General features: G+C 41.4%; 1 protein-coding gene across 2 annotated transcripts; it reads left to right on the top strand.

The window, feature by feature from the left end:
• On the top strand, positions 1-25303 carry CMA1 (chymase 1). 2 transcript variants are annotated; one of them, XM_036736159.1, is made up of 5 exons: positions 1-48; positions 22034-22181; positions 22940-23075; positions 24255-24509; positions 24962-25303. In XM_036736159.1, exons 2-5 carry the CDS (start codon positions 22081-22083, stop codon positions 25103-25105), a joined length of 636 nt encoding a protein of 211 aa, XP_036592054.1. In that variant the 5' UTR covers positions 1-48; positions 22034-22080; the 3' UTR covers positions 25106-25303. The 2 variants fall into 2 exon arrangements, with proteins under 2 accessions (XP_036592054.1, XP_036592053.1); XM_036736158.1 differs by lacking the exon at positions 1-48 and adding an exon at positions 15654-15732.
• The last annotated feature ends 2426 nt before the right edge of the window (positions 25304-27729 follow it).

The following is a 27729-nucleotide window of genomic DNA, read 5'->3' on the forward strand; positions in this document are numbered from 1 at the left end:
GGTGTGGTGTGTGGTGAAGTCATAAACAAGTACGCATACTCTCTGGAGGTAAGCACTTGGAGGTCTGGGGGTTATCTGTTGAGTCTGAGACTTGGGGAGTTCGGTGACGGCTCTCAACCAAATTAGGGTGGGATACAACCCCAAGGTCAAGGATGCTCTCAAGGACGCTTCACGGGGGACGTCCTGGGAGTGGGCGACCCTCCCATTCAGTTCGGCTAAGTTCTTCTGAACTTGAACGGTGCAGTGATGGCCCTCGTAAATTATGGGGACAAAACAATCTGGGTCTGTGCAGTCGGAGCACAAGTGTGAGATACTTGTAGATAGTCCTTTAGGCAATCGATTGAAAAATTGGAATGAACAACAAAAGTATAAGGGAAAGGGCAATTAAAACCCATTGCTTTGGAGCAAAATAGAGAGGAAAATGGCCATAGACAAGAGCTCTTAAATTATTTGACCTAGGTGGGCAGAATGGATTTTTCCTGGTGCTTTGAGGAAAGCTCTCCCAGGGAAAGCAAAAAAGCTTTTGGATTTCTGTATCTTTGTGTCTGTGTCTGTCTGTATCTGTGCTTCTGTGTGTGTGTAATCTGACACCCTGTAATGCCCACTATCTGGTTTTCTCTCCCTCCCTGACTCTAGTCTCTTCAGAGGAGCAGGAGGGCAGGGGAGAGAGAAAAAGAGAGAAAAATGTTTTCTTGTTTAAGTTATGTGATGGAAAAGGCAAGGTAAAGAGGAGTGTCAGGTCAGAATTAGAAAGAAATAAGGTATGTGCATGCAGTTTTAATGGGGCTTTCATCAAAGTCCACCAGAAAGGAAAGGCAAGAAAGTTTAACTATGTAGGGAAGAGGCATGTGAAGGAAGTTTAAGAAAGGTATAATCTATTTGCACAAAACAGTGTCAATAGAGGTTTTGAGAGTACAGGGTGGAAACTTTTGGCAAGTTGTTAAAAATATATATACATATAGAAAGAGCATATATATATAGATAAGAAAGAGCATACATATATATATATGTCTATATATATATATATATGTATGTGTATATATATATATATATGCTCTTTCTTATCTCCCTCCATTCCAGATCTGGCCAGTTTGGAATGTGAGGGGAGATAAGAAAGAAAGCGGGAACTTTTCCCTTAAATTTAAGTGAAATGTGTTACTTCTAATTTGATGCTCAGAATTTATTATGCTATTTGGTACTAAGGCAAATTCAGAAAATGCATAGATATGAAAAAGAGACACTTTGAGCTCCCTAGTATGAGGAGAAAAGGAAAAATCTAGAATGCGTACTACAATGCATTGTAATTATGGTTTCCCAATTTTCAGAATTAAGAACTTTAAGTAATGATCCTACAAATAGAATTGGAAAATATTTAATAATATAAAGGTATTAAATAAATCTATAGAGTTAGTAAGTAGTGAGTTAGTAAGTACTTTTTTTACATACAACTACAGAGATCCTTATGTGCAATTTAGTGACCCTCGTTCCTATTTGAATTTGAGAGAAGAAAAAAAAAAGTGGCTTAAAGCTTCCAAAATAGAGAAATATGACCAGAGAATGAGAACCATCTGAACATATTTTACCCAAAAGACTGTTGCTTATTACATTCCTGAGAAACAAAAATACTTCCTAGAATAGGAATAGATATTTCTAACTTGCTGTGATTTTCCTAAGTTTGTTACTTGGAAAGTTTAAAAAGTGATTCAGCTGTGAATATACAATAGAGAGTTGGCTCCTTTTCAAAAATAATTACCCCACTGACAACAGCCTTGGACCCCTGGGCACCCTGAAGCCCACACTTCTAGGCAATTGCTCCCACACCACTGGAACCTGGAATTTTTCCTCCTCGTCTTCCAAACCCAACAACCCCTATTAGAAAGTAAAGATCTCTCAGGGACCCTCCTAAATGACTCCTTAGACCTTTAATTCAGGTGCTGGACCCTGCAGCTTCCCAGCACCTCCCCCCCCCTCGCGCCTCCCCCTTCAGTCTACAGCTAGGCTCTGCAACTATGAGGAGAGAAGAAAAGCCTCCATGCTTTGTAAGCCTAAAATATGTAATGATTTGGGAATGCAATTAATGTCATCTGAAAATCTTTCTATTTGTACTATTATTGTGCTTCTAAACTGTAGTAAAATGTCCTATATTGCAAAACTTAAGTGACTAAAAATAGTGTTAGACAAAGCAATTATTAATCTGAATTTTGTTGAAGAGAAGAAAAAAAATGATATGAAAACAATTGTGTAAAACTGGTTAAGTTACTTTCTCAGCCTTAATTGCCGTTTAGAAAACCAGGAATTTTCTACTTTACCTGTAGTTAATGGAAGGTCACAGCTAAAACGATTCAGCCAGCACTTACTTGTAAGATTGTTAACTACGTTATTTGGGATTACTGTTTTAATGTTAAAAACCAAGAAAGTTCTGAAGAGATAAAAGAAATTATGTCCATCCACCTTTCGAGCTAGATTTGTGGGTGGGTTCTATTAAATCTTATATGATATTGATTAGAGTAAAGATATTGATTATTGTGAGTTATTATTATTGCTGTTCAACTAATTATCAACCTCTTCCGCCTGGAAGGGAAACTGACTATACCTTGTTAACAATGATTCAAATTTCTTAGGCTTCCTTTTTACCCGGGGCAAAAGAAGTAGTTAAAATACTGGCCCAGCACATTTTAAACTGATCTAATTATAATAGGTGATTGCAAACTAATTGTAAAACTTTCCCAGGAAAATGTGAATGGAACTTAGAAATGCATATTTGAATAATTTTCTAGAAAAAGTGCATATTGTTATTTGGCATTGAGAAATTTATTAACTATATAGCCCCAAGAAAATCTATTTACTGTAGTTCACTGTTCAATAAGGGGATGGTGGTAGAATCCATTCCCAGGGATATTACAAAGATCGCATGATTGTAAAGGTGCTCAGCACAATGCTTGGCATAGAATAACTGTTTTAAGTTAAAAATAATTGCTTCATATTTATTAACCTTATATGGATTTTCTTCAATGTGAAGTTTTGGTGATGAGATGAATGATTCTCTGTATCAGGCAGTTCGGGGCCATATCTGACTGAGGTAAAGCCACCAAAATGGAAATTAATTGGTTTTGGTTTTCAAGTTTAAATAGATGATAATTGTTTATGATATTGTTATATGTCTAAAATTTTTCTTATTGCATAACTTGGTAAGCAGCTGTATCATCTGTGTTGTTAGAGAAGCAATTTCTTTTACAATCTAAATGTTATTAGGTTAAGAATTGTAATTTAAGAAATCTTAAGTTACCAAATTTTGTCTTTAATTGTTTTGCTATCATTTGGGAAATTTGTGAGATTGTTAATTAAGCTGTTGATGTTATTGCTTAGAGATAGTATTTACCAGAGTATGTTTAGTTTTGGTTTTTTCTCAATTATGTGGAAAAGGTACGGTGATCAAAATTTGGGAATTGTTTAACACCTAGGAATTAATAATAATATCAGGATAAATTATGAGCTGTTTCTGAGAAGGAGAGATTTTTTTATGAAGAAAAGTTTTGTAAAATCCTTTGCATGATTTTTAGAAAGCCTCAACCTTGAATAAGTGTGCTCAGAGAAACAGCAAAAGATAGCTTCTTGGGGTCCATGTTACTTCTCCTTATTTTGTAAAATTGCCAAGGCACCTGGAAACTATCTGCATGGGCAAGGTCATCAGCCCCAAACAAAGAACTTGTTTGAGTTATGTAGGTCCTAAACACTGAACTTAGCTTGCTGAGAAATTAAAAGTTTACGTACAATAGATAGAAAGGATTCTAATATTTGGCTTTTACACCAGGACAAGTTTAAAGTGGAGAATGAAAATGTTTAATTAAATCTCTTATGTATGTGAGTCCTGGTAAAATCTTTACTGCTTATTGCAGCTCTGTATCTGACTCTAAGCTGTGATTGGTGGGACTTGCTGTTTAAGGTTAAAAAGCACTTGGGACCATAACTACTTTTGTTTTGAGTTTGAATCTGGGTATAGTTGTCTACATTACATCAGTATCTGAGAGAAATGCCACAAGCTACTCAGAAGGAATGTGATCCATACTGTTAACGGTGGAGATCTGCATTTGGGACAAAAGCCGAGAGGACAATCTTAGCCTCAGTCTAGGATGCGATCCTCCTGGCCTCAGTTTCCCCCTGTGTTCCTTTGGAAAGGAAGTTTCCCACCTATTTCTGAGTGTAGCAATGCGGTGGCAGAGATACTACATAATTGAGGAATCAAACTATATCTGGATTATAAACAGAGCCAAGGATGTTTTATCCTGTCATATTTGGCATATCACGTATACCTGCCTTTTTTCCTTCTATAGCAAATTTCTGTGATCAGAGCAAGTAGTCAGTAAAAGATATGAGCTCTTTTTGTGTTATCTTACTGGGCAATCTATTATTATTTTATCTAGAACTAGGGCGGGTACAGAAATTTAAACAAACTGCTTAAGGCTCACTTTAAGATGTTCCCTTTGTCTAAAAGGAATCTAAGAGCAGTAGTATTTTCCTATGATCACTCTCTTACTGCTATCAATGTGAGATTCCATTACAACACCTTTTTGACTAAGAAACTTTGTAATATTTAGGAATTCTGCTATAACTAGAAACTTTGTTATGATGCTTTGGAATTAGTGTTACTTATGGATTTTTGCACCAACTTAGTAAAGCTTTATGAAGAAGAGTAGAAATGCATACGAGCCACTTAGAACTCACTTTGTAAATGTTCCCTAAGCAATGTGAGAATGTTATTTTGCTATTTGATTAATATCATGCATGTTTAAATTTTGGTGCAATTAATTATGCTAAAAAGAAAAATGGTTCGTGGCCTGGCTTATCTTGTAGTGCCATCAAGGAAACATGACATGACTAGGTTAAGATTTTATATGTACTGTGTTGTATTTATGTATGTACTGGATTCTCATCCCTCTGGTGGGGAAATTAATGATGAGTCATGTAAAGTATGGGAATTTGGGTTCTGATGTGAATTTCTTCAACATGGCAATTGGCCAAGGTTTCAATTTTGAACTTGTAAAGATGATCAGGGTATCATTATTAGAAATGGTAACTTAAAATTGTGCTAAGGTAAATTTTGTAGGAGAATGGACAGAAAGCCGGTTCCTCCAAGAAGAATATGCTGTGGGGATGGCTGAAACAAATACCTAGGACCAGAAGACTTCGTTGATGCTCCCTGCCAGACAGCTGTATGGGAAGAGACTTTTGAATGTTAAAGGGATGATTGTATTGTTGTTTTCTTTTGGGTCTCTGTAGTTGTACTTGTAAAGGGGACTGCCTCCTTTGATTTGTCAATACCCTGATCAATCCTTCCGATATTTATTAAAAAAAGGTAATGGGGACACCAGCATGATGGGAAAGAAACTGTGGTATAAAAGTGTGATGAATGAAGATAGGTGGGTGGATAGTTCATATCAGCAATGGTATATGTGTGAAGTCTTCAACCTGGTGTTAAGGAGAGGAGGTTGTTTGTGGATATTTGCTAAATCCAACATTTGGGATGCTTGCAGACCACAATGTAAGCAGCTGAGTCTAGGTCTACAGAATGTATCCAAGAGCTTCTGCTTTGGGAGCGTGTCTATAGATTAGTTGTGGGCAGCCAGGTCTGAAAGAGGCTGTTGGCATGAAATGCACTGGGTATTTGTTTTATAGTTTCTTGGTTGTGATCATTTTACTCTTTTTGTCCTAAGTGAAGACCATGTACAAGTAGGCTGTTTCACAGAGAACACATAGGAGGCACTAGAGTTTCTGGACTCCAGCCTCTAACAGATTCACTCTTGATCTTGTGTGAAGTAGTGAGAAAATAAAGTGTGAAGACTTCACAGGGTATATGTATATATATATATACATACATATATATATATATACACATATATATATGTATGTATGTATGTATTATTAATGTTTGAGAATCAATATTTAGAGAAAAGGGAAATGGGATACATTTGAGTCTGTAGGAATCTGATTATTTAGCCTTTAGGAATGTCTTTCTCTCCCTTCTTCTTTAGATTTGTAGATGTCACCTCAGTTGTGAATGGAATACAAGATTGTGAAAGCTTCCCTATGAATAACTCAGGCAAGGTGATACTCAAATAGTACAAATTTAGTTAGGATGTGGACCTCACTAGGCCTAAGTTTCGTTTTCCTGTAAATCATATGATTTCAGGGAAATCAGGTGGTATTCCCCTCTCCCCCTCCCCTAGCCTACTCACAAACTGCTATCTTAACATTAAAGTTTCCTTATAAGGTAATTCTGTAGTTTCTGTGCTGGTATTGGGTAAAACTTATTCTTGGTTAGATTGTGAGGCCACCTGTCCCCGCAAATGGGGACAGAGGTCCAGCCTCTGGGGTGGGATTTCTTAGAATTGTTTGTACAAGGATATATATCCCCTTGCTTGCCTTCTCCCCCTTGCCTCTCTTCACTACCTTCTCCACCCTGGTAGTGGGAGATGCCCAATTCTCGTGAGACTTGCTCAAATAAAGCTTCTGTTTTGTTTCTACCTTGAGAAAGCCGAGTCACCTCCATTTTTTTATTTGAGTCAGTGGTCTGTTGACCCACACAATCTGGTCAGACAAGAAGGACAGGGAGACAGCTTCGGAAGGGTTAATAATCTTACTTTGTTCTAGTCTAGTCTTCCCACAAGGGTTTCTGATTATGGGAGAACCAACTCCTACAGCAATCCCTAATCACCCTTCCCCCAGGTACAGGCAAGAAGTGGGGGCAACTACCTGATGTCTCCATGGGGTCAATTGATACAGGACAGCTTGTATACTCCCCTTGAGCCTTGATGGAGGCCAGGCAGGGCACACACAGATTCCCCTATGGGTTCCCTGTGGTTTCCCCCACTCACTGACCAGTGACCACCTGCTTTATAGGAAAACAAAGAAGGCATCTTGCCAACATCAAGCTCACTTTAGCAATATCATCATTCTTCACAGGCATAGTAAATATCGCATTATGTCACCCCTTATCTCATGGTCCAGCCTCAGTAGAAATGCCTATCACTATGATTCTAGGAATTACTATCTAGGATCTTTGGGGCTATTGTGGGAGTTATATCTAACACATGGAAACTAGACATTGACACGGCCATGGCTTCTGAGAAACTGAATTCTATAAGGATAACAAAATCCTCCTTACCTACCTAAGCCATGCTTGTGATTGATCCCGTTACACCATGTTCATGTGATTAGGGTTTGCTGAAATACGACAAATGAGCAAGGAAGGCAGAGTTTCCTTGGTAGGCTGGAACTCAAGATTCTAACCACATAAGTCCACACTGACCACATACCCATCTCCTCTAAAGCTAGAAGCTGTCATTCACCAAGGCATTGAGCTAGGAGTAGAGGTAGCAACTTGGTAAAAAGCATGGGGCCAGGAAACCATAGCTCAGGACTATCCCTAGTGCCCCCTGGTGTTGGATCAGACACCTAACTGTCAAAGTAAGCAAGGAGTTGGCAAAAACCTGGGTCATCATCCCTGAAACGGGTCAGACTACAGGGCACAGTACCCCTTAGTGGATTAAATAATTATTTAAATGCTGATAATTTCCACTGAACATAACTGTAAATAATAAATTAGCTTTTTCAGTTAATAGACAGGAAATCATTGCTCTGTTTTAAAGTAATTATTTTATAATAAAGACATATAGCATTTTTTAAAAAATTAATCCAATCTGTGATTTCTTTGGTCTATGAGCCTCCTTCTACCAATGTAGATAAGCACCTACTCTGCAACTTATAGTCTTAGAGGGTTGCTTACCTAGTCCAGTGACTTGCCCAGGGTCACACAGTCATCACATGTCAGATGCAGAACTTGAACACAAGTCCTCCTGACACTGGAGCCAGACCCTTCTATTCACTAAGCCTCTGCTGCCTCTCATATTTACCCTTACCCAGCATCTCCATGCCTAGACTTTTTTCTTTTAATCTGTTTCCCTTATGATATTCTACAGTCATCCTCAACATTTACTTTTAATTGTAGGCAGCTTTCTCAGCATATGATGTCCAATGAAAAGGTCAAAGTAATGGCACCTCCATCATTTGCTTTTTTCCATTAGATTGTAAGCTCCTTGAGAACAGAGATTGTCTCTTCTTATTCGTATCCCCAGAGCTTAGCACATAGTACTATATGACTGATATACAGTAGGCACTTAATAAATGTTTAATGAATTGAAAAATATTGGGAATTTGAATTATTAAGCAATGACTATGGCAAAACTGCCCTCCCTCCCTCTATAGAAAAAACTGATATAAAAGAGGAGACATTGAATCCCATATCATTCTACTCCCTACCCTCACAAAAAGTGTCTAGTTGCTCCTTTTCAACTTGCTCCCTAGAACCACACTAAAATATTATCCTGGGAACTTCCTTAACAAGCCATTCTGAACCAGCCCTGGAGTTTAGAAAAAATGCAGCTGTACCCAGAAAGCATGGGATGAAGCATATTTCGTTTCTCTCAGTATGGGGCTAGAAAGACTACAGATGTAGTGTTGCATATGCTATCAGAACTGATTATTTTGGCAAAATTTTACTTAATTGTTTTTCTTTGTAATTGGCACTTCAGATGAAAAAAAAAACCTGAAACATTCCTAATATGGAAGAATTGCCATTCTACAGCTTCACTCAGGTTTGGGGACCATAGGAAGATAATTATTGCAAATCAGACAGACGGAATTAATGATTCAGTTATTGTTATACATAAACATTATGACATAAGCTTATTCTGCTTTAGAACCATGTTGGAAGTTTTCATTAACTCTCCCAGCAGACCTCTCTCTCTTGTCCCCTTATGATTCTGAGATGCCTCTCACTAGAGACACTTCATGGAAAAGACACAACAAACACAGTATGGTGGCAGACTAGAAAGGAGCGTTTGCTCTCTCTCTGAATACATGGCTTAACAGAGGAAGGCGGCAAAGTCCCCAGGAGTCATTCTGATCAGGCATATGATGCAATATCCTTTTCTTCTCTACAACATGTTATCTTCAGTCAGTCAACAACAAGCGTTTATTAAGTTCTTACTACTATGGGCCTGGAACTATAAATACGAAAGTAAACTAGCTCCTTTCTTCAAGGAGTAGATACAGCATATTGACAGGAGTACTAGCCAGGCAAAGAGGTTTTGGTCTAGACAGTCACAAGGGGTATGAATGAAGCCATAGGGCAAAAGATTGTCATGCCCTCTCTAGTAGGACAGCTTGTTTAGATTTTTGTTTCCAGGGCAAAAGGGAGAAAGGAAGGCATTCTAGAGCTATTGCTAAAAGGGACCTCATAGACCATGTAGGCTAACTGCCTCCTTTTACAGTTGAGGAAACTGAGGCCCAGAAAGGACTAAAGTCACGCAGGAACTAAGGGGGAGTAAAGGTATTTAAATCCAGGTTTTCTCACCCCAGAGTCTCAGATCTTTCCACTGTACCACAGAGGAGATAGATACTACAGTGGGAGAGCAAATGCACTGGGAAAGGCATGGTATGGTGATGATGGGATATGAACCACTGGGGAGGAGTTGAACAGTATTTCAAATAGGAACAGCTAAGTGTTTGTTCAGTGTATAGAACTCCAGACCTGGAGTCAGCAAAGACCTGGGTTCAAATTCATCCTCAGATGCTTACTAGCTGTGTGAACTTCAACAAGTCACTAAACTTCTGTTTGCCTCAACTTGCTCCTCTGTAATATGGGGTTAATAACAGCACCTGCCTCCCTAGGTTATGGTGAGGATAAAATTTGAAAGTAATTATAAAGTGCTTAGCACAGTGCCTGGCACTGTATAAATGTTAGCTATTATTAAATAGTTTATTTTAAATTAATCCAAAATTAGCATTTTCAAAACTCACATTTACATTCAATTTAATGAGTATGTATTGAGTGCCTGCTCTGTACCAGGCACTGCGTTAGATGCTGACAATACAAAGACAGAAGAAAATAGTCCCTTCCCTCAAGTAGTTTATAGTCTAGCTGGGTGGAGGGATACAGCATATATATGTATACACACACATATACGTGTATGTATGTGTGTGTATATACATACACACACACAAGTGAGTTAACACAAAGTAATTTCAAAGCATTAACCAACTAGGGCCTTATGTAGCACCTGATTGGTTGTTTGACCCTATTCATTTAAACTTAATTCAATTCACTAAGCATCTAATTTAATTCAATAAACATTGAGTAAATGCAGGCTTTTGCTTATTATCTCATGAATTAGTGAATAGTTTAGGTTCTAAAACATTTTTGGCCACCAAACTACCTAAGTCTGAAAAAATGAAGCAGGAACCCATAAGTTCTGATCCGTAATCACTGCAACTTAGATTAATTGTTATCCCTTAGCTGTACAGTCCTGGTCTCTCTCCCCGGGATTGTCTACATCCTTGCCCAAACTATCTGATCTATTTCTGGATTCTTTCCTCAAGGAAAGCACGTTGCTTGAAGTGTTGAGAAAAGAGATTTAGCTTAGGGGATTGTAAAGCACCAGGATCTCTTCCCTGCCTTTTCCCACTGTGGCAGCCTTAACTGAAGGACTGAAAGTGAAGAGTTAAAGCCAAAGAATAATCAGGAAAGTTTTTCCTAAAGCTTTTGTTTTACCACAAATTTCTTTTCATACTTCACCTGCAAGGCAGAGGTTGTGCTCTGAGACTTCCCATAAAGCTACTTTCTCCTCTCATGGTCCAGTCTTTAAAAGGGTTTCTTAAGCAACTGTAGGCTATTCATTAAATTTGGAGAGCAGCTACTTTCTCCCCCATACCCCAGTTCTAGTGATGGAGGAGTGGATTTCTTAAAGAACTCCATATATTTCAGGGTATATCACATAAATATATCTTCTCTTTTTTGTGTTAACCTTTAAAGATAAGAGTTTGTACTCTGGAGATACACAGTTGCTTTTTCATTCTGAACAAACATTTATTAAGTACTAACCATATGCAGGACAATCAGTCCATAAGCACCTACTATGTGCCAGGTCCTGTTCTAAGTGCTAGGGAATACAAAGAAAAGACAACAACAACAGTCCCTGCCCTCAAGGAGCTGGAAGTTTAATACAATAAAAAATGAAAACCAGTATGTTTGTAGGATAAATTGGAGATAATCAATAGAGGGAAGGCATTAGCACTAAGGGGGTTTGGGAAGGTCTTTTTGTGGAAGATGGGATTTTAGCTGAAAATTGAAGGAAGCCAAGAGGCAGAAAGGAGGAGAGAGAATATTCCAGGCATGGAGGACAGCCAGTGAAAACGCTCAGACTGTGGAGATGGAATGCCTTGTGCTAGGAACAGCAAGAGAGAAGCCAGTATTACTGGATTGCAAAGTATGTGGGGGCACTGTGCTATACCCTGAGAACTCAAAAACCAAAAATGAAACAGTCCACACCCTTAGAGACCTTACTTATTGGGGTACAAAGCATCTACATGAATAAGTATAATACAAGGTAATCTATGGAGGGAGAAAGAACATAAACAATTGGGTAGTTCAGGGAAGGATTCATGGAGGAGAGAGCAGATGGGATGCTGGAACAGAAGGTACAGAGGAAGTCAAAGAGAAACTAGAAGGGTCTACTTAATGTTGCAAATCCATGTAACAGTACACATAACAGTAACATCAGGCAGCACTTGTGATTTGAGCTCTAAACTCTATCCCACTGAAGAAGCTGTGCACTTGAACCATCTATATATGCTCCACGGTTGTGGGGGGAAAAAGGGTTACACATAAGAGTAAAAGGGAAGAAGACTTGGTTCCAAGGACGTGGTCTTTAGAGAGGAAATATCCTACTTTCTCGCCTCCTCCAAATTTACCCTTGGATGGTGGAAACAGAAAATTAACCAATGACAAGTGATACTAACAACGTAAGAGGGAGAGTCTTAGATCAGGCAGTGACCCTTGGGTGGAGTGCTCCACTTACATCAGGCCTTTGAGCTCTCATATCTCAATGACAGAGAGTCATTCTCACAGAAGAATGCAGTGCCATGGGTTTCTCCTCAATGGGGCTTTTAAAGCAGAGTCAAAACAAGAGATCTCATAGGAAGGACTCTCAGTGACATCTAGGCTGATCTAAATGACTTCTGAACACCTTAAAATCTCTAACACTATGACTAGTCCAGTGTGCATGTGGATAGAGGTTCGTGCACATGGTCATACTTTGCCTCTCCAGAGTCCACACTGACTACCAGAAGAGACGGTCCTCTTCAAAAACATAGGACAAACCCAACAAAAACCAGAAGAGATGACCCTGAAAAATATCCTTCCTCAAATCCCAGGCCTAGGGCCTTCCCAGGATCAGAACCTTTAACTCTATGCTGGCCTAACATTGATATAACCTATGAAGGGGATTGAATGGGAGGAAATAAGAGGTCTCCTTGATAGAAAGGCTCCAACCCCCACCCCTGGCCACCTGACCTCTTGGGGATGGGAGTACAGGTCTAAACATTGACGATAAAGTGAAGGAGCAAACAGGGCTTCTAGATATGGGGAAAAGTCAAGTGGCATTATTTTTAATCATTCCCTCCAACCCAGATCCTCATAGCCCAAGTCAAACACTAAAACGGAATGGGAAGAGGGAGGGAGGAGGGAAAGGAGAAAAGCAGGAAGAAGGAGAAGCAAGAGAAGGAGGATCAGGAGCATTTGGATCCTCTACTTTCCCAACGTTGCTCCAAATCCCTGTGGAAACCCCAAATAAAAAAGTCAATCAATTCTCCTGTTGGCTTTGTAACCCTATTTCCTAGCTGGGCAACTGAGCTCAGGCAGCAGTATAGCAATGAGATCTTGAACCACGGAGATCTTGAACACCACCCTTATCTCTAGGATATCTCTCGTTTTCTTTGTAAATGTCTCATTTCCCTTTATCAGCTCTAAGCAGCAGTGGTTTGGGGAGGTGACATACAGGAAATAGTGCGATCATCTCTAAATCAGAATCAACCGTAACTCTCTTCTGGCCTGATGGAAATTTTGATGAAGAGGTCAAATCTAAACTGCCACAATCCCATCCACCCCTACCCCTGAGTCCCGCAGAATGTCATGGCCTCTTCCTAGGTAAATACAAGACTTCTGAACCTAGTCTGGAAAAAAAAATCATCACCTACAGCAAATGTTCCCAAAGTACCTTTACTATTGATGGAAACGAGGGACCAGGTTTCGCTTCAGAAAATGTTATCACTTTTGTCCTGTTAGCACAAACTTGAGACTAAATCTATCCCTGATTCTCCAACACTGCTTCCATACAAGTGCAAACCCTCATTACCTCGTGCATAGATTATTGCAATAGCCTGCTGGTTGGTCTTCTTGCCTCAAGTCTTTCCCCACTCTAATCCGCTCCTACTCAGCTACCAAAGTGGTCTTCCTAAAGCATAGGTTTGACCATGTCATACACACAAATAAACTCCAGTGGCCCAAACCAGATCAAAATTTAGTTCCTATCTGATTTTAATGTGTTGATGTATTAATCAAAAAAGAAATCTATAAAATATTGGGCTTCTTAAGTCAAAATATGGTCCACAAGGATCCTTATAGTATGGTTTATTGGCCCTGTTTCCATTTAGGTTTTAGGTCTATAATAACACTCAACAAAACAATAAATAAAGCTCTGATTTTGTGGATTTCCAAAGTGTAAATGCTCACACAGAAATTTAACAGTCTACACAACTCTGGGCCTAATGTTTCCATTTCCAGAATTTCCATCCTGGGACACAGATGTCCTGATTGGTAACCACCTCTCCTGGCCAACTATTTCATGCCAGCTTCACCCTCCTTCTCTCCAGCTGTCTCCTCCATAGCCCAACCACCTTGCTATGTTGTAGGCACCTTTCCTACCATGGCTCCCTGCCCACAATCTTATCTCCAGTTCTGGAACCATGGTTAAATCAGCATCATTGTTCCTAGATAGAGTATATCAATCTGCTCCTCCATGGCCCTCACCATCCCTGTAATTTTCAGGACCAAAATGACTTCCCTTGGTCACCGCCTAACATACATGTTGTCTCCCCCTTTAGAATATAAATTCTTTGTTTACATATATGTGTGTATGCCATGTGTGTGTGTGTGTGTGTGTGTGTGTGTGTATCCCCATAGCCTAGCATGGTGGTTGGTACATTGTAAGTGCTTAAGAAGCATTTGATCTTACAATCATTCACATCCCTAAGGATGCTGGAATAAGAAATTTCCAATTATTATCCAAGTTATCTCCTCTGAGACAACTTGTTTAATCTTGGATTTGGGGCTCCCTCTGAGATTTACCCAATCCATCTCACTAAAATCTTCCCTTCTATTTTCTGTTGTTAATTCCCTCAGCCACCCAAGTGATTTTCCTAAAGCACACTTTCATGTCATCCCCCATACCTAATAAACTCCAGTGGCTTTTATCGCCTTTAGGGTCAAATACAAAATTCTCTGTTTGGTGTTCAAAGCCCCTCATAACATAGGCACTCATGTATATACTCCTTTGTAGTCTTATATCTTCCATGCACCCCACCACCATCACCCACATGCCTTTCAATCGAGGGACACTGGCCTCCTGGCTGTTCCATGAGCAAGACACTCCATCTCTCCTCTCTGGACATTTTGTCTGGCTGTCCCCCATGCCTGTAATGCTTTCTCTCCTTACTTTTGCCTCCAGCCTTCCTGTCTTTCTTCACTCCAAGCCTTTTTTTTTAAATCTCTAGCATTTAGTATAGTGTCTATCACACAGCAGGCACTTAATAAATGCTTATTGAATGACTGGCTTACCTTCCCTGACCTAGTGAGTGGATAGAGCATCAGGCCTAGAGTAAGGAAGACTCATCTTTCTGAGGTCAAATCCAGCCTCACACACTTTCCTAGCTTAGTGACCCTGAACAAATCACTTAACTCAGTTTCCTCATCTGTAAGATGAGCTAGAGAAGGAAATGGCAAACCACTCCAGTATCTCTGCCAAGAAAACCCCAAACAGAGTCACAAAGAGCCAAACACCACTGTTAACAACTGAACAACAACAGAGAAGCAAGGGGGTGAAGGGAATGGAAGGCCATCAAATTAGAGTCCCCGGTGGGGTTATCTGTTTTCATCTGCATGTGAATAGTCCAGACATAACTCTTAGAGCCAACAAGACTTGTCCATCCAAGATTAGCCAAAGATCCTTAGCCTCCTTCTTTCTTATATCCTGCCTTTGAGGCAGTACACTTGCTATCAATTGTATTACTCTCCTGAAGATTCCATTTTGGTCCCTACACGACTAGCCCACTCCAATCCCCACTGTAGGCCAAAAGGAAAGCCTGGTGGCTGTTCCAGTAGTCATATGGGAGATATATCATCAGATTGGTCCCTGGGCTGCAGGAGGGCATGAAAGAGGAATAGCCACTATTGTAGCATATTATAAAAGGAACCTCAGGGACTTCTCTGAAACCTAGAGCCCAAACTGGAGGGGAAAAGAGATGGGAGAGGAAAGAGGCACAGGAGGAGGTGGAAAGAGAGCAGTTAATAGTTCTATCCTAAGAGCATACATAGCTCCATGCTTTGGAACAACCTTTGCCAGGGACACAAGGAGCCAAAAGGCATAGGAGACAATTTCTCTGGACAGGATGTGAAAGATAACAGAAGCCAGACAAGGTTGTGCCAAGGGACAAACTCCAAGTGGGGAAGTGTTTGAGGAGAGAAAAGCATGATGTGTTGGGGAAAAGAGTGCTGGACTTGAAATCTAGAGACCTGTGTTTGAATCTCAGCTCCAATGCTTATAAGCAGTGCAAATATGGGTAAGTCACTGAGCCACCCTGAATCTCGGTTTCTTTTTATGTTAAATGGAGATAGCACAATTTTTTTTGAGACTGAGTCTCCCTATTTCACCTACAGACAGTGGCCATTCATGGCTTCAACCCTAATGTCTGTTGACACAAAAGCTTTAACCTGCTCCATTTTTCCAAAATGGTCTGGGTTCACCTTTCTTTAGGCAGTTTGGTAGCCCTCCACTCCTGAGGGCTCACTGATCAGCATCAGCCCTGCTACAGCTCAGAACTTTGGAACACAATCTGTCCACCAGCTTTAACCTTCCCTATAGCAGAGACAATAATATTTCCACCCAAAGGAAAATATTTTGTAACCTTGAAAGATGATAGAGGTGTAAGTTATTATTATAAGAGGCCCTGTCAGCTGGGCCCTGTTGAGTGGAACCAGACTGGAGGGAAGCATATAACCATGAGAGAATGAAGACAAAGCTTCAGGCTGGGGGTTCTTGAGACAGTCACTGACACAGCAACAACTGTAGATTAGATCATCTTCACATGAGGACACAGTAGAGAAAGGGCTGTTGGTTTCACATTGGCTTTCATTAACACACCCAGATCCCTAGGTAGAAGGTTGATGATCTGTTGTACAGCTGCAATTTTTGATCGGAGATGGTGAGGCTATCTCCCCCATCACGTTCCCCAGCCTGGCCCATGCTGAAATTTGATAAGGGGAATGACCGCATCACAAGGTCCTCTTGAAAAACAGTCTAAATAAGCTTGGTACAATCCATTAGGAAATGAGAAAGGCAAAAAGGGATTAGTGGACAAACTAACTGACTTGCTTCTAGAGAAGAAGGGATCAGGGTGGTAATGAAACTTAAATGACCTATCTTCTCTGGAAAGTCTCTACAACAGGAGAGTTGAGAAAGTATACCATAAATGCCTTCCCTCTCCCTACTGAGGTAGAAGAGACTATCTGCTCTCCACCCACCATTTACCTGACTTCATTGTCAGATCATGCAATCTTGTTCAAAGACTACAGAGACAGGCCTTGTCTTCTTCAAAGACCAGGGCCTACAGAGCCTAGTTCAAGCAGTGGAATTTAGCAGAGAAAGCACTTCTGTGTTTTGCAGGATGAAGCTAGAATCTTTATATCATATGCCTACAACTTGTCAACATGTATAGAGTCAAAAGACCCTTCCTTATAGGAAAATAATTCTTGCACACTAGATGGTTGGCTGAGTTTATGATGACGGAAAAGATTCACTACAGAGACCATGTGTCAGCAAAGGGATAAGCTGGAATCCTATAATCTAAGTCTAAAAAGGAGAATACTATTTCATGGCTTGGGTGTTTGTAATGGTGGCTTCAGGGAGCTTTTGGTTTGGGGATGTTCTTGATGTTTCAGTCACATCTTATAGCCTCATGTTTATTACAATATAGTTTTTTTGTACTAGGCAAAACTGGTCTCAGAGTATGTGTCTGTAAATGAGTAACTAGTGAGGTGGGGGCATGGGAAATAAGAGAGAAGGGCTACCTATTCCTGATGCCATGGAATCAAAAAGGCCTAGTCTTTTGGTCTTAAGAGTCCCCAGTGAAAAATAAGAGTGCCTCTGGCACTTTATCACCTAATATGATAGCCACGGGAAGGAAACTGAGGGTCAGAATTGAAATGACTTGTCTTGGATCACAGTGTTGCTATGAGGAAAATATAAGGCAGAAGTCACCAGAACCAAGGACTTGTGTTTAGACTCTAAGACCAGTGTTCTTTCCATTGGACCATGACTGCCTTATTTGTGAACCCAAGCCTAGAAGTCACAAGTATTTCAAAATTCATTTTAAGGGATGTTAAAGAAAGGTAATCAATAAGCAGCAATGACACTGATTCTTCGGTAGAACTTCAGACCCCTATCAGTGGGTGTCCATAGTAAGTAAGCATAGCCCAGGGCCACTTGAAGGAAGAAAAGATTTAAGGGCATAATAGCTATCTTCAAGATTTTGGTTCCATATAAGGAAGACTTCCTAACAATTTAGGCAAATTTAGGGTAAATATCAGGAGTAACTTCCTAATCATTAGAGCTATCCAAAAGTAGGAAGGGTTGCCTCAAGGACTTCTAGGTCCCCCTCCTTGAAGGTCTTCAAGCAAAGGCTAGATGACCACTTGTCAGGTGTGCTATACTATGGAGATTCCTTTTGTTGGTCCAGGTTGGACTAGACAGCCACTGAGTTCCATTCTGTGATTTTCTGAGTTAGAACTATCTAAAAGTGGAATCCACTACCTCAGGAAGTAATGATCCTAATGACAATTTCATTCTGGTTCATTGATCAATCTCTTGTGAATATCTTTAGTGTAAGTAAGTTTCTCAAAACTTATTATTTCTGGATAAACTAATAAAAATCAAGTTTTTAATTAGAAAAAGACAAGGACCAGACTTGGGACCCTGTGGTATCCTCACCAAAGTGTAGAAATCTTTTGAGACCTTGCCAGGCCATAAATGACAATGCTTAAAAACTCTGTACCGATAGTGGCAAATTGCAACTGTCCTTATCTCTATCAATAATCTCTATCAAAATATGGTTTCTTAAATAGTGATAGCAGCACTTTTTGTTGTAGCAAAGAGCTGATAACAAAGTGAATGCCTATCAACTGGGAAATGGCTGAATAAATTATGACATATGAATGTGATGGGATATTATTCTTCCACAAAAAAATTATGAATGGGCCCAATTCAGAGAAACCTGGGAATACTAGTATTAATTGATGTAGAGTGAGGTGGGCAGAAATAGGAGAACAACTGTATACAGTGACTTCAATGATGTGAAGGAAAACCTGGAAAAACTTAAAAACTCTCATAAATGTAATAAGCAGTCATATCTCTTCAGAAGACTGATGGTGAACATGCTTCCTACCACTTAGCAGTGATGATGGACTAGAGGCACACAATGAAACATGCATTTTCAGATATGGGGCAGGGGAGAGAAAATTACAACCTGTTCCTTACCTGGTACCAAACCTCTGTTTTCTGAGCCCTTCATCTTTCTGGCCTTGATTGTGAAGAGGTTAAAGCAAAATGAGGATGGTAGGGAACCATACATTTTTAGGGGTGCTCATGACCCCAAAATACCTACATGCTGGGAACTGCTGAAAGAATTCAACTCAAGCCTTCTCAGCCAAGGGAAAAGACAAAGTTTATTAAGGGTTCACCATAATGGGTTGTCTTAAGAAATCCCACCCTTTGTGACGCCTGTTTTCACAAGCGGGCTAGATTCAACCTACTGAGCTAGATTGAATCTGAGCACCTTCAGGGAGGCAAGAGGAAGATTATATACACAAAGATTGTAGGAGGCATTGAGGGGTGGTCTGGGGTGACTACAGGAGGGCTTTAGGGAGGGTCTTGAGGAGGAGTCTAAGGAGGAAGAGATGAGGTCAGACTCCAGGAACCAAGAGAATGGAATTAAGGGTGGGAAGTAGCTGGACAATAAAGGGCTAGGTAGTGATTTGGGCCTAATGATAATGTAAAACTTATGGCCTTAGGGAAAGGCCAGATCTAGTTGGAAGATTCAAGGACAGTTCAAGGGGGCCCCAGAGACTGTATTCCAGATTCAAGGGGGTTCCCAGAAACTGTGCCCTCATCAGATTGCACTATTGGTTTTGGCCCACCCTTCAGTCCAGGTCAAGGGCTGAATCCTACATCCACTACCTGAGTCCCACTGCTCCTACCTTGACCCCTTTAACTCCTTAATCAGTAACTCCAGCTAATAAACTTGCTTCCTGCTTAAGACATACTGCTACTGCTTGACCTTTTCAATTGAAAGACATGTATTTCCCCTCCCACCCCACACCCCAAATAATCTGTGCTTGCATGTGCTCAAATTCTCCTTTTCCCCACATTCTCTGGAATGTCCCCATTGAAATTCAGGAAGGGTGTCCCATGCAGGAAGACCTCAGTTAAGATCATATGGAACACTCACAGCTGAAGAGGTTACATTATCCAAGAGTATGTGGATGTGAGGTGAAGGCAAGGACAGCAATTGGGTAGGTGAGTTAATGGAAGATATTTCCTCCCCATGTTTCCCCATCACTGTTTCTAGAATTAATGGAAACAAAAGACCCCTTCGCTTACAATCTTGCCCATTTGCTCATTTGTCTGGATTATTTTTGGTTCTCAGTGGACTTGAGTCACATTCCCAAATGGTAATAGGTGGGCGTGCCCCTAGTCAGGACTCAGCAAAGCCAAGTGACATACAGAGTGCTGCTAGCAGCTGCTGTAGTGGTGTAAGACCCACCAACACCCAGCACACAGAAAGCTACCAACACAGGTTCTTTGATCTGCCTTACTAAGGAAAGTAACTTTAAGGAGCTAACAATCTCAGTTTAATCAAACATACAAATATCATTCACAGTTCAGGGAGAAAAAATCAGCCCCCTGAACTTCAAGGCAAATACAAACAGAAATTACAAACATCAACAGGCAGATCTTGTCTGATTCAAAACACAATTCATAGTTACCAGAGAAACACCAATATCTGGGCTGCAAAGCTGGGGGACATTTTATAGATTTGCCCAGAGTCTCAACAGTCCTTGGTGTGCCCCCAAAAAGTCAAACACCAAGCTCCCCTCAATTATATCCAGTTTGGAGCCCTGAGGGCTCTGACCTCACCCTGGCTGGGTGTGGGAAAGTTCCCCATCCCTAGTATCACATCATATACAATTCAATGACTCTCTGATTGTCTTAATGCTGAGAAACACTTCCAGGCAAAATTCCACTTTATCTGCCCCATTCAAACAAAGGCCACAATCCTTAAAGGCACTTAAGAGAAGAACAGGAAAAAGTCCCACCTTAATTACTATTACAAGGGGTCCACCTCACTCCCCCCCCCCACCATATAAATATTCTTAACTTTACCCCATTAATCTCTTTCCCACAATTCCATTCCATCCTTCTATCATGTCAGGTTTTTCCCATCCCCCTCTTCTGCCATTTCACACCACTTTTTCATTCCTATATCCTTCGCCTTTATTCATCTCCCTTACCACTACAACTCTACCACTCTATCCTTTCTTCAACTAATCTTTTAAATGGCAAAAAAGGGCCCAGTTCTTAGTGTCTACAGCAGTCTGGAAGGAGTGATCTACCTTCTTGAGGGCTTCAGCCTCATCTTTACTCAGACAGAATCACTCACTATGATAGAATTGAGAATGTAAAAAGCCTTGAAAGCAAAGATTGGTTTGTTTCGGGATGGGGGGGAGGGGTGGAGATTGGTTGTTATTTTTGTTGGTTTTTTGGTATATGTAGCCCCTGGCACATAGTAGATGCTTTAAAAATGTTCCTAGATTGGTCTTAGCTTGGGGACCCAGGACTCATGGGCTCCCATCTGACAATGCAGAGGGAAGTCGATAGCAAGGGAGGGAGAAACTATGATTAAACAGATAGCTAGCTCTACCACAATGGAAGAAAACATGACCGGGAAGTTCCTGTGGTCAGTGAGCCCCTCCCTCTTCTTCCCCCTGCCTTTGCTACAAATCCCAGAAGGTGGGAGATGGGTGGAGCAGAAGCAGCAGCATCTGCTCTGCATATTCTCCCTGGGAAGATGAAGTTCTTCATCCTGCTCCTGATGACTTTTCTTCTCTCTCATGAAGCTGGAGCTGGTGAGTCTCCTGCTCCCCAGAGAAACAGGATTGGGTTTCCCAGCAGTGCAGGTAGCAGTACCCTGGGATAGGTACTTCTGCCTGGCAGACCCTTCTGACTGGGAGCAGCCCTGGGAGATTCTCCTTATTCAAGTCTCTTCCAAGCCTTAATTTCTCCCACTCAAGAGGGTGGCTTATGACCTGACCCTAGTCTTTGCATGGGTTAAGGTTAGGATTCAGGCTTGGAGATCTTGCACTGCACTGAAATAAAGATGGATATTGTGGGGGATATAAGAAATATAGTAATCATGATATTTCAGAGTCACAGGCCAGGAGTTATTTCCAGAGGAGAAAAACTAAGGGCTGAGGCACAATAATGGTTGAGGGAAGGCCTAAGGGGCTTGGGCTGATTAGGAGGTGGTGTGGCTGATAGTTGTTTTTTAATTTATTTATTTTTAGTTTACAACATTTAGTTCTACAAGCTTTTAAGTTTTAAATTTTCTCTCCCTTCTTCCCCTCCCCCCTCCCAAAGATGGTGTGCAATCTGATATAGTCTCTACATATGCATTCATATTAAACATATTTTCACATTATAACTGATAGTTTTAATCCTACCTCCATGAACCTGATGTTTTGTCTCAATTGTGTGTATCTGTATATTTAGGGTATGAGCATTTTGTGGGGGGGGGGAATCTGTTTCAGATGAAATCATTGGGGGTGAAGAATCAAAACCACATTCCCGCCCTTACATGGCGCTTCTGGAAATCCAGAAGTATGGTTACCAATACCGCTGTGGTGGGTTCCTGATTCGGAGGGACTTTGTGATGACAGCAGCCCATTGTGCAGGAGAGTAAGTGTCCTCAACCCCCTTCCCCCTCCCTGATACTCACCAGGTGAGGGATTCATTAAATCAAGGTCTGTCTCCTGTGGGGCTTCTCACCTTGAAAGAGAAGATCTATAGTCTGAGCAAAAGCAAGAGTGAGCAAGAGTATTCGTGTTCCTAGTTGAGATCTGCCATCTCCCCTCAAGGTCTATCCACCTTTAGTAACTGTCCTGCCCTAAGTGATGACGTTTGTACTTCAGATCTTACCACTCAAGAGTCTATCTCTCTTGTCCAGGTTCTCTTTCTCCGACACACCAGGATTCCTCTGCTTTCAGTTGCTCTCAGGAGTCTTAGAAACTGTACTTCTGTGGAAAACTAGGCTCCATCACAGGATCCCCTGGGAGCACACACTGGTGCAATGAAGCTTCTCTTCATTTCATCTTTGACCCCTTTCCTCTGGACTTTCTGTCCATTGGAGGCTAGATAAAGGGCAGCCTGAGGCATGACAAGACAGGCCCAATGGTCACCCTATCCTCGTATGGGCAGGCTCCAACCCTTCCAAAGGAAATTAGGGAGTCATCTCTGCCCCTTGCAAGCACTTCAGTCCTGGTCAAGGCCTGAGTCCCACATCCGTCCCTGAGTACCCCACCCCTGCCATCTGCCATGGAGATAGGGAGGAGAGGCTGGTGTCCTAGGAGAGTCCTTAAGACTTGTTCCTCAAAATATTCTTTTTTCGAAGGATCATGAACCTCTAACACCTCTCTCTCCCCTTGTTCCTCCAACAGCTCCATCACAGTCATTCTTGGAGCCCACAACACCACAAAGAGAGAGGCGACTTGGCAGACCCTTAAGGTAAAGCATCAATTTCCTCACCCAGGATACAACCCATCCAAGATTATCCATGACATCATGTTACTAAAGGTAAGGATTCACAGAAAACAAAGAACTGGGAATCACTGGGTTCTGGGCCCTAGTCCCATCTTGGCCACTGACTTAGACATGTCACCTTGGGCAAGCCTTCCATTTTCTTATCTGTAACATGAACAAAAAGATGTCTGACATCCATTCTTACTTCAATATTCCTTGTCTGTGCGTTCAGAGGTGGGGGAGGGCAGATGAGCCTATTTGGCTGGTCCCCAAAGAACAAGAACCATTACAAATGGGTGGAAATTTCAGGGGGATGGGGGCAACAGATTTCAGTTGGATGTAACAAAAACTTTCTAACAATTGGATCTGTCTGAACATGGAGAAATCTCCTTCTCAGGATCGTAAATTCAGACTAGAAAGGATGTCAGAGGCCATCTAGTCCAATCCCTTCATTTTACAGATGAGGAGACCACGGCTCAAAGAGGTTTGAGCAGCTTGCCCAGGATCAGATAGCTACTAAGAGTTAGAGGGAGGATTTGAACCCAGGGCTTCCTGGCTCCAAATCCAACACTCTATTCATTATACCATGCTGCCTCTCAAGATCAGACCCTCCCAGAGTTCAAACCCAGGACCTCTTTCATGAAGACCAATAAGCCAACAACTCAGGAAGTAGTGAGTTCCCCCTCACTGAAGGTCTTCAAGCAAAGGTTCGATGTCAAAGAGGACTTTTCTATTTGGGAAGAGGTTGCACTAAGATCTCTGGGGGTCCCTTCTAACTCTGAGACACTGTGATAACTATGTTTTTGGGTCTATGTTCTATGAGAATTATGTGGTCTGATGAGAAGCGCTGAATTCACAAATAGAAAACCTATAGTCAAGTCCTAACTCCAACCACTCACTAACCAGGTGATGATAGAAAAGTCATTCAACCTCTGTGAGCCTATCTCACAAGAATGTTACGAGAAAAGTTGAGTATGCTGCCTGGGAAATAAATAGAAGTGCCTAATAAGAGCTTTTTTCATTCATTTGTTAAAATCATTTGGCTACCCATAAAATGCTATATAAATGTGAGAAATTATGATCGTTTCCCTCCCCCATTCTATGATCCTAACTCCACCTCCTTTTCTATTCCCTTTTGTTTCTCAAGAATCTGAAGCCCCTCCATCTCATTGAGCCTTTGCCCTACCCCCTGTAACCCTGGCACTGACAGTCCCTTTTCCTTCCTTCTCACAGCTGGAAGAGAAAGCCAAACTGACTATGGCAGTGGGGACTCTCCCCCTGCCCTCAACATTCAATTGTATCTCACCTGGAAGAATATGTCGAGCAACTGGCTGGGGAAGGACAGGAGTAATAGCCCCAGTATCAGAAACTTTACAGGAGGTAAAACTGAGACTAATGGATCCTGTTAACTGCAGAGGGTATCACGATTTTGATGAGAAATTCCAGTTGTGTGTGGGAAACCCCAAGTCGATTAAATCAGCTTACAAGGTGAGTCCACATTTCATATTTCTCTTCTTTGGAAATCACTGTCTAGGAGTCAGAATCCTCCTAAGAAAGGATGAGGTCAACACTTTCCACTGGGTCTAGGACTTGGCGGGGACGGGAGGTAATTAGATCTGTGAGAGCAGAAAATATTCCAAATCCCCAAACCCAGGCCCCATTTCCCTACTACTTGAGGATGGGAGTTGAAGTGCTCAACCTCAGACTTATCCCCACCCCCTGCCCAGAGTCCTACTCAGAATTTCAAAGGGATGCTGATAGGAGGGAGGGAATGAGGCCTGGGTGGGAATATGAAGCTGGATATGAATGAAGGAAAGAATCAGTGCTGGAGCCTATGAACACAGGAGAATTCAGTATTTCTGGACCCAACTCTGAAAGAGCCCAGGGTTTAGTGGGGCAAAGACTAGGATCAACCTTTCTTATTCCCCTTTGTCTAATAGGGAGATTCTGGAGGACCCCTCATTTGTTCTGGTGTGGCCCAAGGCATTGTCTCCTATGGACGATGGGATGCAAAACCTCCTGCCGTCTTCACTCGAATTGCCCATTACCGCCCCTGGATCAATCAAATCCTAAAATCAAATTAGCTCTGTGGCCTTGGCTCAGCTAAAGGAGTGTCCATCCTAGGGCCGAACTATCCATCCTCTCTATACCCCTCACACTAGGACTGCCCCAGTGTCTGCCCAGCTTCATCCCAGAGCCAAAGGTGGGGATGGGGATTGGGGGTTAGGGTAGGGAGGTAAAGAGTGTCCAACTGGACACTGTACTGAAAGTTATGACTTCAATAAATTTAAGCTTCCAGGCTTGTGTGCATGATTCCTCTCTACCACTCTCTTCTACTGTAGCCCCCTGCTCCTCTCCCTTAGGTAGTCAGCATAGTAGCAAGAGACCTCAGAGAGAAGAGTGAGTCAGCATTTACAGTTTTTGAGTGTAAACAGTCTTCATTGTTCTTATTTGGCTTTTCCTAATGACTGTTCATTGTATTAGATTTTAATTGGACACCACTAAGAATGTTGTCCTTATGGGGGGGTGGGGGGGGGAAGGAAGAGGGTAGGGTCTTTACCATGATAGGCCAGTGAGCTTCACTACAGTTTCTAGCAAAATTCTGTCATTATTTTCAAAATCATTTGTGAACCTTTTAAAAGGAATGTAGGGCTTTTATTTCCTTTTCTTTTTTTTCTTTGTTATAAGGAATGGTCTGGGTTGAAGGAGGGGGAAGGATGTATTTGGAAATAAAAATGATTTTTAAAAAACTGAAAGACATAAAAAAATTTTAAGAAAAAAAAATGAAGGGGAAGTAGTCTTCCATAAGAGTCCATAGTGGTTCATCAAGAATAGCTCATTGATCTGTCCAGAGAGGCCATTTACCAGAACAAGCAAAGGTACCAGACCCTTACCAGGATGCCTTGATAAGGACAAGTGACAACTGGTAGCTTCAGCACCCACTACCCAGGGCAGACTGACTAAGGGAATTGTTGGGGGAGGAGGTGGCATTCCCAGGTAGAGAGGATCTGGTTGATGTACCAGTACCTTAGACTATCATTAGCTCCCTTTTCTGATTAGGTTACTAGACTGATAAGAGGAAAGCCATAGGCTCGGATTTCATCAAGACAATTGACAGTGATAGGATCATAGAACTTAAAGCTGAAAGGGATCTTAGAGATCATCTAGTGCAACTCCCTCATTCTCTCCGGGGGGGTGGGGGGGGGGGGAACGATGGACTGAGACACAGAGTAAGGTTAAATAACCTGCTCAGTTTAACAGGTACTGAATAGCAAACCCAGGTTCTCTGACTCTAAACTCATACTATCGATAGTATCTCTTCTGATAGACATGTGGACAAGATGACATTAATCAGTCAAATTATGATATGATTAAATTTTATGTTTATATGTTTGGAGTTAGTTGAGTGGCTAAATACAATGAGTAGTTATTAACATCAACCATCAGTCTATATTGGTTTATAGTAGAGTATCCCAGGGATCTATTCTTCCTGTTCTCTTGTTGGATAAAGGTATAGATGGCCTCTCTATAAAATATGCAGACTGGAATAAAGCTGAGGATAGGTAATACATAATAAAAGAATTAGGATCCAAAAGCACTCAACTGAAGAGTCTATTATCTTTATAAGCTTGAATGCTGAGCTAAATCTAATAAGATGGGAAAAAAAGTGAAGGTTTGAGGAAACCAAACCTGTAATTCCATTTAGGGAACTTATGATGTAGAAATTCCCTATACCATTTCCAATTGGCAATTTCTCTATAATTTATAGCTTTAGATATTTTCCTAGGGCATTGAGAGGTTGTGATTTGCCCATGATCAGAAGTAGGACTTGCACCCAAGTCTTCCTGACCCTACAGTCAGCCTTTTATCCACCAAGTCATGCTGCCTCTCATGATTAAATTCAATAGGTACAAATCTAAAGTCTTACAATTATGTTGAAAAAATCAACTAACTGCACAAATATAAGTTATGAGAGACATGTCTAAACAATAGTTTCAATGAAAAAGATTTGGGAGGGGCAGAGCCAAGATGGTGGAGTAGAAAGAATTAAACAAAAATTCCCTAAGCAGATCTACAGAATTCATCAGACTGCATCTTGATGGGGAAATGCAAGACAATGTCACAGTGAGTCATTTTTTACAGCCCAGGTAGCCATAGGGAGAGAGACAGAGGTCTGTGAACACTAGGGACAGGATCTGTCCAAAGAGGCTATTTACCAGAACAAGCAGAGGTACCAAACCCTTACCATGACACTTTGATAAGGACAAGTGTGAGAAACGTGGTTTTGGCGATCACTGGACTTCCTAGGCAGGGCCAAAGTCCTGAAGAAGAACCCTGTGATAATCCCTAGGGAAGGCTGTACAGACCACAGGACTCCCAGAGGAAGACCAAGTGGTAGCCATCCCTTAATCTGTGGGGATCACAGGGCCTCCTAGGGGTCAGACCCTAAAGAAGACCCAAGTGATGGCCCCTTAGGACAGCAGTAAGATCACAAGGCTCCCGAGACAGGGCCGGAAGTCCCATGTGATGTCCCCTTAAGAAGGCCATGCAGACCACAGGGTTCCCCAAGGGAATCCAGAGTGGTAGCCCTCTTAACACCACAGTGGGGATCACAGGACACCCCAAGACAAGATCCAGGAGTAAGCCTGGCGAGCTTCCGCTGCCTGTTGCTTCCCTTCACTTGACCTTAGGAAAATCCATGTGATTT

The sequence above is a fragment of the Trichosurus vulpecula genome, chromosome 8 (genome assembly GCF_011100635.1).
Source record: "Trichosurus vulpecula isolate mTriVul1 chromosome 8, mTriVul1.pri, whole genome shotgun sequence".
NCBI classification, from domain to species: domain Eukaryota; kingdom Metazoa; phylum Chordata; class Mammalia; order Diprotodontia; family Phalangeridae; genus Trichosurus; species Trichosurus vulpecula.

Bases quoted from the DNA above. Each gene is read 5' to 3' on its own strand.
- CMA1 (XM_036736158.1), top strand. From the start codon at position 15,708: ATGCTTATAAGCAGTGCAAATATGG. The intron at 22,182-22,939 runs GTAAGTGTCCTC...TTCCTCCAACAG, and splicing joins GCAGCCCATTGTGCAGGAGA to CTCCATCACAGTCATTCTTG. The intron at 23,076-24,254 runs GTAAGGATTCAC...TCCTTCTCACAG, and splicing joins ATGACATCATGTTACTAAAG to CTGGAAGAGAAAGCCAAACT.